The 13,439-nt window shown below is 49.4% G+C and overlaps 1 protein-coding gene across 1 annotated transcript in view; it reads left to right on the forward strand.

Annotated features, from left to right (window-relative positions):
* Positions 1 to 5,962: 5,962 nt before the first annotated feature.
* The window catches only part of SLC25A46 (solute carrier family 25 member 46), a 68,480-nt gene continuing 61,003 nt past the window's right edge, over positions 5,963 to 13,439 (forward strand). The window contains exon 1 of the mRNA XM_082243126.1: positions 5,963 to 6,379. Within this exon, the coding sequence (XP_082099252.1) occupies positions 6,106 to 6,379 (274 nt within the window). The 5' untranslated portion in view covers positions 5,963 to 6,105. The remainder of the gene's footprint in view (positions 6,380 to 13,439) is intronic.

Consider the following 13,439-nt stretch of genomic DNA (forward strand, 5'->3'; position numbering starts at 1 on the left):
GGTTTCCATACATGCTGTAGAGCTTGCCTCCCCAACCACAAAAGATTGGGCGGTTGACATGAGAGCCATCCTTAGTGCATACTTTTTCTCAGGGGGGACCTGCTTGCACATACCCAACAACACGGTCATGAAAGCAGTGTCATCACACATGCTTTCCTTCATGTGTGCGTTCATTTCCTTCACCACCTTCAGAACCTCCTCCATGGGTTTACCACCCCTAGGATTCGCCCTTGATGAAGACCTTGAGGAAGATCTTCGTGAAGGCCTTTGTTCTGTACTAGGCCCTGGTTCAGCCTCCACCGCAGCAGGAGAATCAATAATGGACAATGGTCTTGATATTACTCCCTCTGATTCCTCACCATCAGGGTCAGGGTCACCAGGGTCTTGGCATCCCTCCTCCTCCTCCTCCTCCGCTGCCGCCTCCTGTGACCCCTCCTGCTGTTCAGAACCAAGTGAGGAGTCTTGCCAGCTTGCTTGGGTTCTGAAATATAATGAATACATTTCAAATTTTAGGAATATTAATATATTTTATATGTCAACTACAGTATCTAAAAAAATGCTGACAACTTACTCTCGCATCTCCAACACCGGCCTTAAAAATTCCAGCTCCTGGGCATGCGCATAGGGGACAATCCTGGAGGACCCAGAACCACTCCTTGCTTCTCGTAATTTTCTGAGATAGCGGTTATAGCAGTCCTTTATGCTTCTCCATCTGGTTTGTAAGGAGTGCACTGAAAAAAAGAAAATAACGGTACTGTACTGTACATATGGGGGCAAGCAGCAATGTGATAAATTGCATATATGAAACACTTACATTTTTCAGTCCGTTCTGTACTTGTAAGACAGTCCCAATTTTCAAAATAGATCCTTGCAATCTCCAGCCATGCTCTCTCCTTCCTCACATGGTCCTTATATAAGGGGTCTCGGGTGTCGTATATTGAGGGGCGAGCTCTGACCAGACGTATAATCTCCTCATTATCATGAGAAGTTCTTTTATTCTTCCTGGATCTTGGCATGCTTGCTGTATATAACACTCTCCTCTCCTCTGCTAACTATGGGAAGTGATGTTCTTGGGAGGTGCAGAGATCATGTGATTTGGGGCGGAACATAACAATAAAAAAAATTTACTGTAAACTTCCGTGCAAATCGCAACGAAGTCGAGACGAAGTCGCGTTCAAAACCGTGTACTGCGACTTCGTTGCGACTTACATTACCTTCTATGAGGGACATATCGCACTAAAGTCGGCCCAAAGTAGTGCAAGAAGCAATTTTGAAGACGCTGCGTCTTGAGTCGCAGCAGTGGAAACGGTCCATATTGAAAACAATGGGTTTTGACTTGTCATGCGACTTGACATGTGTCAAGTCGCACCGCAAGTCGCACTAGTGGAAACCGAGCCTAAGCCATCGTAACATCTTTATAAATAAAACCAAGTTTCATAAACAAACAATAACATTGCTTTTTGACAAACAGAAGTGCAACTTTAAAATACCAAAAAAAAAACAAAAAAAACTGTAATGTCTATTGGCTGTAATGTCATTGCATCACCAGCAGAGGGGAGAGGGTCCTAATTCCCCTGTATAAATCTATAGATCACTACAGGGGTCATCAGCAGGGGGAAGGAGGTCTTTATTCCCCCATCTAGATCTATATATCACTATAAAGATAACCAGCAGAGAGAAGGAGGTCCTGATTCCCCTATATAGATCTTTATATTACTAGAGGGATCACTGACAGAGAGAAGGAGGTCCTGATTCCCTATATAGATCTTTATATCACTAGAGGGAACACCAGCAGAGGGAAGGAGGTCCCAATTCCCCCATATAGATCTATATATCAGTGGAGGGATCACCAGCAGAGGGGAGGAGGTCCTAATTCCCCCGTATAGATCTATATATCAGTGGAGGGATCACCAGCAGAGAGAAGGAGGTCCTGATCCCCCAACATAGATGTTTATATCACTAGAGGTAACACCAGCAGAGGGAAGGAGGTCCCGGTACCCCTATAAAGATCTTTATATCACTGCAGGTATCAACAGCACAGAGAAGGAGGTCCTGATTCCCCTTTATAGATCTTTATATCACCAGAGGGATCACCAGCAAAGGGAAGGAGGTCCTGATTCCCCTATATAGATCTATATATTAGTGAGGGGATCCAAAGCAGGGGGGAAGGAGGTCCTGATTCCCCTATATAGATCTGTATGTCATTAGAGGGATCACCAGCAGATAGAGGGAGGTCCGGATTCCCCTTTATAGATCTGTAAATCACTAGAGGGATCACCAGCAGAAGGAAAGAGGTCCTGATTCCCCCTATATAGATCTGTATATCACTAGAGGGATCACCAGCAGAAGGAAAGAGGTCCTGATTCCCCCTATATAGATCTGTATATCACTAGAGGGATCACCAGCAGAGGGAAGGAGGTCCTGGTCCCCCTATGTAGATCTTTATATCACTGGAAGGATCACCAGCAGGGGGAAGGAGATCCTGATCCTCCTATATAGATCTTTATATGACTGGAGGGATCACCAGCAGATAGAAGGAGGTCCTGATCCCCCTATATAGATCTTTATATCACTGGAGGGATCACCAGCAGCAGTGGCAGAGAGCCAGAGGGTTAGCTGGGGTGGCAATTGCCACCCCAGAAAAAGTCCTTGCCACCCCTGTTGCCACCCCGATCCTGGGCGGGTGCATGGCAGCGGAGGAATCACAGGGGATTGCCGTACGGGAGCTGCGGAGGGAGGAGGGAGGCGGATGAAGAGCTGGTAGGCAGAGGGAGGGAGGAGGAGCGGAGAAATCACAGGGGAGCGCCGATCCAATCCCACATCAAGACAGGAAGACTGGACAATCGTCCTGTCATGAGCAGTGTTGCCAACCGTGCCGCCCACTGATGATGTCATGCTGCACGGGCGCCGGCCTAAAAAATTAAAAATGCCAGGAGGCGCCAAGTCGCGGCGGGCGGATGGGAGGAGACTTGACTTGTTGTGGTGTAATAGTGCAGGGGGGAGCCGAAGGACTGTGGCAGCACCAGCAAGAAAGACAGCGTGGACCCGACAACCCCGAATGGATTGGACACACAAAGCCCTGACCAGTGCCACTAGCCGACACTGAGCACACTCTGCCCTGGCTGCAGCCCCCTGGTAAGTGAGTGAGTGGAGTCAGGACTCGGAGTGTAAGCATGCATGCCAGTTTTAACTTAGACTGAGTCCCACCACCTGGCCTGCAACATGCATCCATTGCTTGGCTGGCTGCTATCGATGTGATGTCCACTGGCAGGCACAGGCAGCAGTTATCATACAAGAATGGCAGTGGTGAGATTGTACAGAATCACAGATGTTCACAATCTTTGTCTTGCTATCTCCTGTATCCTGTCCGCATCCTCTGATCGCCCCCTATATCCTGTCTGTATCCTCTGACCACCACCACCTGTATCCTGTCCGCATGCTCTGATCGCCCCCTATATCCTGTCTGTATCCTCTGACCACCACCACCTGTATCCTGTCCGCATGCTCTGACTGCCACCTGTATCCTGTCCGCATGCTCTGACTGCCACCTGTATCCTGTCCGCATGCTCTGACTGCCACCTGTACACTGTCTGCATGCTCTGTCTGCCACCTGTATCCTGTCCGCATTCTCTGAATGCCACCTGTACCCTGTCTGCATGCTCTGACTGCCACCAGTCCGCATGCTCTGTCTGCCACCTGTATCCTGTCCGCATGCTCTGACTGCCACCTGTACCCTGTCTGCATGCTCTGACTGCCACCAGTCCGCATGCTCTTACTGCCACCTGTACACTGTCTGCATGCTCTGTCTGCCACCTGTATCCTGACCGCATGCTCTGACTGCCACCTGTACACTGTCTGCATGCTCTGTCTGCCACCTGTATCCTGTCCGCATGCTCTGACTGCCACCTGTATCCTGTCCCCATGCTCTGACTGCCACCTGTATCCTGTCCCCATGCTCTGACTGCCACCTGTATCCTGTCCCCATGCTCTGACTGCCACCTGTATCCTGTCCGCATGCTCTGACCGCCACCTGTATCCTGTCCGCATGCTCTGACCGCCACCTGTACCCTGTCTGCATGCTCTGACCGCCACCTGTACCCTGTCTGCATGCTCTGACCGCCACCTGTAAGGCTAATATGTATTCTGCCACATATTTTTTGTAGAAATCCTAAGTGTATTTTGATTGGTTTGCAAAAAAGTTATTACATCTACAAACTATGGAACTTTTTATTTTTTAATTGTTTTTACTAGTAATGGCAGCGATCAGCGATTATTAGAGGGACTGCGACATTGCAGTGGACAAATCTGATACTAAATGACACTTTGTATATTGACCCCCAAAATAATACCTTGCCACCCCTTTGCCACCCCTGTTTTAAAAGTCTTGCTCCGCCACTGACCAGCAGACAGAAGGAGGTCCTGATCTCCCTATATAGATCTTTATATCACTCAAGGGATCACCAACAGATAGAAGAGGGTCCTGATCCTCCTATATAGATCTGTATATCACTAGAGGGATCAACAGCAGGAAGAAGGAGGTCCTGATCCTCCTATATAGATCTGTATATCACTAGAGGGATCACCAGCAGGAAGAAGGAGGTCCTGATCCCCCTATATAGATCTTTATATCACTCAAGGGATCACCAACAGATAGAAGAGGATCCTGATCCTCCTATATAGATCTGTATATCACTAGAGGGATCACCAGCAGGAAGAAGGAGGTCCTGATCCCCTATATAGATCTATATATCACTAGAGGGGTCACTAGCAGGAAGAAGGAGGTCCTGATCCCCCTATATAGATCTTTATATCATTAGAAGGATCACCAGCAGATAGAAGGAGGTCCTGATCCCCCTATATAGATCTTTATATCACTGAAGGGATCAACAGCAGATAGGAGGAGGTCCTATTCCCCCTTTATAAATCTTTATATCACTTGAGGGATAACCAGCAGATGGAAGGAGGTCCTGATCCCCTACATAATTTTTTATATCACTTGAGGGATCACCAACAGATAGAAGGGGGTCCTGATCCCACTATATAGATCTTTATATCACGTGAGGGATCACCAGCAGATAGAAAGAGGTCCTGATCCCCTATATAGATCTTTTTAACACTGGAGAGATAACCAGCAGAGAGAAGGAGGTCCTGATCTCCCTATATAGAGCTATATATCACTGGAGGGATCACCAGCAGGGGGAAGGAGGTCCTGATTCTCCTATATAGATCTTTATATCATTGGAGGGTTCACCAGCGGATAGAAGGAGGTCCTGATCCCCCTATATAGATCTTTATATCACTGGAGGGATCACCAGCCAAGGGAAGGAGGTCCTGATCCTCCTATGTAGATCTTTATATCACTCGAGGGATCACCAACAGACAGAATGGGGTCCTGATCCCCCTATATAGATCTATATATCACAGGAGGGATCGCTAGCAAATAGAAGGAGGTCCTGATAACCCTATATAGATCTATATATCAGTGGAGGGATCACCAGCACATAGAAGGAGGTCCTGATCCCCTATATAAATCTTTATATCACTGGAGGGATCACCAGCAGATAGGAGGTCCTGTTCCCCTATATAGATCTTCAGATTAGAATGCTGTGTCCACCTCCAGCTAACACTGAAAATGACCTTCAGTTTGGAGTTGGGTGGTTTTCCTGTAGATCCCCCCGCACTCTCCTGTCCCCTGTTACCTCTCACACAGTATTATTGGGACTCCTCCACTGTACCTGCCGCTGGGATGAGCCGCACTCCACACCTCTCTCCGCACACACGTGGTTACTAAGGACGCGCAGAAGCTCCCCTCGCTACATGATCCCGCCTTCCTCCAGTCCAGCCTATTACAGGACGACTTTCACTACACACGCCCACCTGTGTGATAAACAGAACGGTCTGTCAGAGCAAAGTAGGACCGCCCACCTCTCGCTATTCTATTGGCCGTATATTTGGACTTCGTATCCCGACATGCCTTGCCATCACGTGACCTGAACCCTGGCAGGCCTCCTTCTTCCTTGTAGGCAGTGGCGCTGTGCAGCTAAACCTTTGCCGCGGTGACGTCACGCTGTCGGGTGACCCGGGCTGCATATCACTATCAGCAGCATGCAGCCCCGTCGGCCTGATGGCTTTGATGGCCTCGGCTATCGGGGATCTGCCTGGGCACGGGGAGACGAGGGGCCGCCACCCCCGTACCAGCACGGCTTCCCGGCAAGGTCATTCAGCTCTTCCGGGGATCTCTCACAGCACTGGGTCACCACCCCGCCTGACATTCCGGGGAGCCGTAACCTGCACCGGGGGGAGAAGACTCCGCTCTATGGAGGAGATGGCAACCAACCACCGCCCGGCCTGGGGGAGGAGAACAGCGCCACCAGCGGGGGTGAGAGGCCACTGCCACCCATAGAGAGGATACAGGACCACTTCTATGGACGGGGTGGGGGAGGGCACTGCCAAGATACAGGACCACTCCTATCAACAGGTGGGGAGGGCACTGCCAAGATACAGGACCACTCCCATCACAGGTGGGGAGGGCACTGCCAGGATACAGGGCAACTCCTATCACAGGTGGGGAGGGCACTGCCAAGATACAGGGCCACTCCTATCAACAGGTGGGGAGGGCACTGCCAAGATACAGGGCCACTCCTATCACAGGTGGGGAGGGCACTGCCAAGATACAGGACCACTCCTATCAACAGGTGGGGAGGGCACTGCCAAGATACAGGGCCACTCCTATCAACAGGTGGGGAGGGCACTGCCAAGATACAGGGCCACTCCTATCACAGGTGGGGAGGGCACTGCCAAGATACAGGGCCACTCCTATCACAGGTGGGGAGGGCACTGCCAGGATACAGGGCCACTCCTATCAACAGGTGGGGAGGGCACTGCCAGGATACAGGGCAACTCCTATCAACAGGTGGGGAGGGCACTGCCAAGATACAGGGCCACTCCTATCAACAGGTGGGGAGGGCACTGCCAAGATACAGGGCCACTCCTATCACAGGTGGGGAGGGCACTGCCAGTATACAGGGCAACTCCTATCAACAGGTGGGGAGGGCACAGCCAGGATACAGGGCCACTCCTATCAACAGGTGGGGAGGGCACTGCCAGGATACAGGTCCACTCCTATCAACAGGTGGGGAGGGCACTGCCAGGATACAGGGCAACTCCTATCAACAGGTGGGGAGGGTACAGCCAGGATACAGGGCCACTCCTATCAACAGGTGGGGAGGGCACTGCCAGGATACAGGGCAACCCCTATCAACAGGTGGGGAGGGCACTGCCAGGATACAGGGCAACTCCTATCAACAGGTGGGGAGGGCACTGCCAAGATACAGGGCCACTCCTATCACAGGTGGGGAGGGCACTGCCAGGATACAGGTCCACTCCTATCACAGGTGGGGAGGGCACTGCCAGGATACAGGTCCACTCCTATCAACAGGTGGGGAGGGCACTGCCAAGATACAGGGCCACTCCTATCACAGGTGGGGAGGGCACTGCCAGTATACAGGGCAACTCCTATCAACAGGTGGGGAGGGCACAGCCAGGATACAGGGCCACTCCTATCAGCAGGTGGGGAGGGCACTGCCAAGATACAGGACCAATCCTATCAACAGGTGGGGAGGGCACTACCTGGAAACAGGACCAGTCCTATAAACGGGTGGGGAGGAAACTACCAGGATACAGGACCAGTCCTATTAACAGGGGAGAGGGCACTGCCAAGATACAGGACCAGTCATATGGAAAGGGGAAAGAGGGCACTGAGGGGATACAGGACCAGTCATATGGACAGGGGTAGAAGGCACTGCCAGGATACAAGACCAGTCATTTGAACAGGAGGGAGTGGGCACTGCCAGGATACAAGACCAGTCATATGGACAGGGGAAGAGGGCACTGTCAGGATACAGAACTAGTCATATGGACAGTGGAAAGGGCACTGCCAGGATAAGGACTAGTTATATGAACAGTGGAAAGGGCACTGGCCGGGAGATATGATATTTTACATAGAAGAGAAGGCACTGCCGGGAGACACAGAGGTTATCGCTGACAGGCAAAGGTTGCACGGCCAGGGAGAAAGGACCATTTACCCGCAAATAGAGATCATTGGCAGGAAGACATTAACAATACCATACATGCACTGGGGAGAGGGTTATGCCAGGGAAACATGACCCTTCACTCACTTTGAGAGGATATTGCTAAGGAGAGCTGGCCATTCCTTTTATGATTATGGGAGAATATGTTGCCATTTCATTATATAATTGGCTGAGATGGGGGAAATGCTTGTGAAGCAAAGACTTTCACTTAAAATGATTTGGAAGGCACAGCCTGGAAGCCGGATTCATTCAGTCTAGACAGCTGGCAATAAACTGTCTGGAAGCCTCAAGTTTTTATAAAGGCTGAGTAGAAAGCATTACCAGGGAGTTGGGATTAGAAGTGGTATAGACTTAAAGTGAATCCAAAGCCAAGAGATGTATACATGTTTTGTAAATCTTATAGAATAAGCTTTTTTTTTTGCAGTCCAGTTGAAAAGCTTTCCCTTCACACTCTAAAAGCAATAATAATCGCTTTCCACACAGTCACTGCATATGGGACAAGTGCGATCTAGGTGGCTGTACCCGTATATCCTCCCATGAGGGCCCACTGATCCAAGTATTGAGTGGTGGTACTCTTCCGTCGTACCATGTGATTGTTGTGACCGATCACGACAATCGCATGTCCAGTAGTAAACATGGTTGCCATTCATACAGCCATTGAGAACTACTTTGATCTCTGTGATTGGTCACAGTGATGACACGGTACAGGGCCAAGCACAACCTCCCTGTACCATGTGATAGCTGTAGCCAGTCACAGCGATCACAGTAGGTCAGTGGCTGCCAGAATGCAGCTGAGAACTGTCAAATCATTGCTATCATAGCTATAAAAGCAATCATAGTGGGGGGAAAAAAATATCCCAATCATTTTCCTAGAGTAGTGGAGTGTTACTATGGTAACACTGCTCTGGTTACAGAATGTAAATTAAACCCCCACCCCCCTTTTTTTTTTTTTTGCATACTGTCACCAGAGTAAGGGCAGTGTCACTATGGTGGCAATGATCCTGTTCAATGGCTGGCTGCTCTGAAATCACTTTATGTCAGTGCTGCCAGCCATTATCTACGATAACCGCCACAGCAGTATAGTGTCATCAGACCAGCGTCCCTAATCACTGCTGCAACAATCATTGTCCCTAATCACTGCCACCCACTCACAGTGTCCCTAATCACTGCCACCCCAGTTACATTGCCCCTAATCACCACTACACAAGTTACAGTGCCCCTAATCACCGCCACACAAGTTACAGTGCCCCTAATCACCGCCACACCAGTTACAGTGCCCCTAATCACCGCCACACCAGTTACATTGCCACCTAATCACCGCCACACCAGTTACATTGCCCCTAATCACCGCCACACCAGTTATAGTGCCCCTGATCGCCGCCACATCAGTTACAGTGCCCCTAATCCCCGCCACACCAGTTACAGTGCCCCTAATCACCGCCACACCAGTTATAGTGTCCCTGATCGCTGCCACACCAGTTACAGTGCCCCCAATCACCGCCACACCAGTTACAGTGCCCCTAATCACCGCCACACCAGTTACAGTGCCCCTAATCACCGCCACACCAGTTACAGTGCCCCTAATCACTGTCACACCAGTTACAGTGCCCCTAATCACCGTCCCACCAGTTATAGTGTCCCTGATCGCCGCCACACCAGTTACAGTGCCCCCGATCACCGCCACACCAGTTACAGTGCCCCTAATCACCGCTACACCAGTTACAGTGCCCCTAATCACCGCCACACCAGTTACAGTGCCCCTAATCACTGTCACACCAGTTACAGTGCGCCTAATCACCGTCACACCAGTTACAGTGCGCCTAATCACCGTCACACCAGTTACAGTGCGCCTAATCACCGCCACACCAGTTACAGTGCCCCTAATCACCGCCACACCAGTTACAGTGCCCCTAATCACCGCCACACCAGTTACAGTGCCCCTAATCACCGCCACACCAGTTACAGTGCCCCTAATCACTGTCACACCAGTTACAGTGCCCCTAATCACCGTCCCACCAGTTATAGTGTCCCTGATCGCCGCCACACCAGTTACAGTGCCCCCGATCACCGCCACACCAGTTACAGTGCCCCTAATCACCGCTACACCAGTTACAGTGCCCCTAATCACCGCCACACCAGTTACAGTGCCCCTAATCACTGTCACACCAGTTACAGTGCGCCTAATCACCGTCACACCAGTTACAGTGCGCCTAATCACCGTCACACCAGTTACAGTGCGCCTAATCACCGTCACACCAGTTACAGTGCGCCTAATCACCGCCACACTAGTTACAGTGCCCCTGATCACCGCCATACTAGTCAATTACATCACACCAGTGTAAGCCAGCAACAGTGTCCATGATTGTTGCCACATCAGTCCCAGTGTTGTGTTTTGGGATGTAATTCTAAGTATGCCTATGGCGTGTTAGAAATAGTTTAATTGACAACTTTGTAAAAAAGAATACGTTATTTTTCCTGAATTCTCCAAAAAATTTTGGCAAAAAATTATCTTTTCAAAAGAAACACTATGCCTTTAAGAAAATTAATTGAGGTTACTTTATAGGTGATTCTACTGTCCCGGTGCTACAAAATGTGTTAGGTAGTCAGGAAATGAGATGCTTCATTTATGCTCCTTGGTGCTCTTTGGATTCTGGGCTCTTTTATGCATCTAGGTTGTGAAAATGGCTCACACATGTGGTATCCCCATATGCAGGAGACATAGCAGAATGTGTTTTGGGGTGTAATTATGGGTATGCCTATTTAGGGATGCACCAATACCAGTTTTTTAAGACCGAGTAGAAATACTGATACTTTTCTTCAAGTACTTACCGATACCTATTTTTAGTGTCATATGACATTTCTTTTAGCCTCGGTTCACATTTATGCGATGCGGGAAGGCTGCGAATCCGCAGCCTGTTCCCGCATCGCACACGCACCCCCGGCAGTTCACACTGCCATATGCGATACGCTGGGGGTGTCAATGTAATGTTAACGACACCCCCAGTTTGATCGCATATCGCAGTGCGATCGTGCAGTTTGCACAGGATCGGATCGCACAAGTGTGAACCGCTGTGCGATCCGATCCTGATGCGGCTGCCAAAAAGGGTCCCTGTGTGTGTTTGGTGCGGCTGCGGTGCGAATTTAGCCATACAAACTGTATGGCTAAACTCGCACCGCACAGCCGATCGCATGTAATGTCGGAGCAGGGCGCTCCGACTTTACATGCGAACCCCGCACACGCACAAGTGTGAACCAGGGCTTAGACTAATGAAAATGTGTCTCCTTTTCTTTAAAATTATCAAGAACTATAACTTCAAAGACATTATGAAACAAATAAAACATTTTTATTTGCTTGTCACAAAGTTGTGAAAGCTCAAGTTTCACAGAACATGTTTAAAATATTATATTATAAATATGCATCATAAAGGATGTATGAACTGCTCACAGCAGATGAATGGGGGCTCAATGAGCTAGACGTACATTCACAGGTGGAGCTGCTGGCTGTAACCTTGGATAGATGGATGATCAACTTCTCTGCTGTAGATCAGTGTAGTATTGAGTAGGTGTGTAAGCTGCTATCTCCCAATGGATGCATGGCTGGATAGGCTGCAAGCCGACCATGAAGTAGCTATAGTTCAGGACTCAATGTATGAAATAGATAGTGGACAGTCCCAAGGGCATGTACACCACCCATCACATTTTTGTAAATATTTTATTATACCTTTTCATGTGACAACACTTAGAGTCGGTTCACACTGAGGCGACACGACTCCTTACTACTTCGGGGGCGACTTGTGCATTACATTGCACCACGACTTCGGAGCGACTTCCATGGACTTCACATAATGGAAGTCTATGCAAGTCGCTCCGAGGTCGCCCCGAAATAGTACAGGACCCTTTTTCTAAGTCGGAGCTACTTGTGTCGCTCCTATTAGAATGGGTCCTGTAGCGGTCAATGGACTGCGAGGGAGTGTGACTTGACAAGCTGACAAGTCACGCTAATGTGAACCGGCTCTGAAGAAATGACACTTTGCTACAATGTAAAATAGTGAGTGTACAGCTTGTATAACAGTGTAAATTTGCCGTAAAATAACTCAACACACAGTCATTAATGTCTAAACTGCTGGCAACAAAAGTGAGTACACCCCTAAGTGTCAATGTCCAAATTGGCCCAAAGTATCAATATTTTGTGTGGCCACCATTATTTTCCAGCACTGCCTTAACCCTCTTGGGCATGGAGTTCACCAGAGCTTCACAGGTTGCCACTGGAGTCCTCTTCATCCCCTCCATGACGACATCACAGAGCTGGTGGATGTTAGAGACCTTGCGCTCCTCCACCTTCCGTTTGAGGATGCCCCACAGATACTCAATAGGTCTGGAGACATGCTTGGCCAGTCCATCACTTTTACCCTCAGCTTCTTTAGCAAGGCAGTGGTCGTTTTGGAGGTGTGTTTGGGGTTGTTCTAATGTCGGAATACTACCCTGTGGCCCAGTCTCTGAAGGGAGGGGATCATTCTCTGCTTTAGTATGTCACAGTACATGTTGGTATTCATGGTTCCCTCAATGAACTGTAGCTCTCCAGTGCTGGCAGCACTTACGCAGCCCCAGACCATGACACTTCCACCACCATGCTTGACTGTAGGCAAGACACACTTGTCTTTGTACAATAGTCAGTAGCAGATTCACACAGCCCAGTCAATGCTACACTCCTCACCTGGTTGCTTCCACACATGCTTGACATCATCTAAACCAAATACGTTTTATCTTGGTCTCATCAGACCACAGGACATGGTTCCAGTAATCCATGTCCTTAGTCTGCTTGTCTTCAGCAAACTGTTTGCCGGCTTTGTTGTGCATCATCTTTAGAAGAGGCTTCCTTCTGGGACGACACCCATGCAGACCAGTTTGATGCAGTGTGCGGCGTATGGTCAGAGCACTGACAGGCTGACCCCCCACCCCTTCAACCTCTGCAGCAATGCTGGCAGCATTCATACGTCTATTTCCCAAAGACAACTGCTGGATTTGACACTGAGCATGTGCACTCAACATCTTTGGTCGACCATGGCGAGGCCTGTTACGAGCGGAACCTGTCCTGTTAAACCGCTGTATGGTCTTGGCCACCATGCTGCAGCTCAGTTTCAGGGTCCTGGCAAACTTCCTATAGCCTAGGCCACTGATGGTGAACCTTGGCACCCCAGATGTTTTGGAACTAAATTCCCCATGATGCTTTACTATACTGCAGAGTGCATGAGCATCATGGGAAATGTAGTTCCAAAACATCTGGGGTGCCAAGGTTGGCCATCACTGGCCTAGGCCATCTTTATGTAAAGCAACAATTCTTTTTATTTC

The sequence above is a fragment of the Pelophylax lessonae genome (genome assembly GCF_965119305.1).
Source record: "Pelophylax lessonae genome assembly, chromosome: 1".
Taxonomy (NCBI): Eukaryota; Metazoa; Chordata; class Amphibia; order Anura; family Ranidae; genus Pelophylax; species Pelophylax lessonae.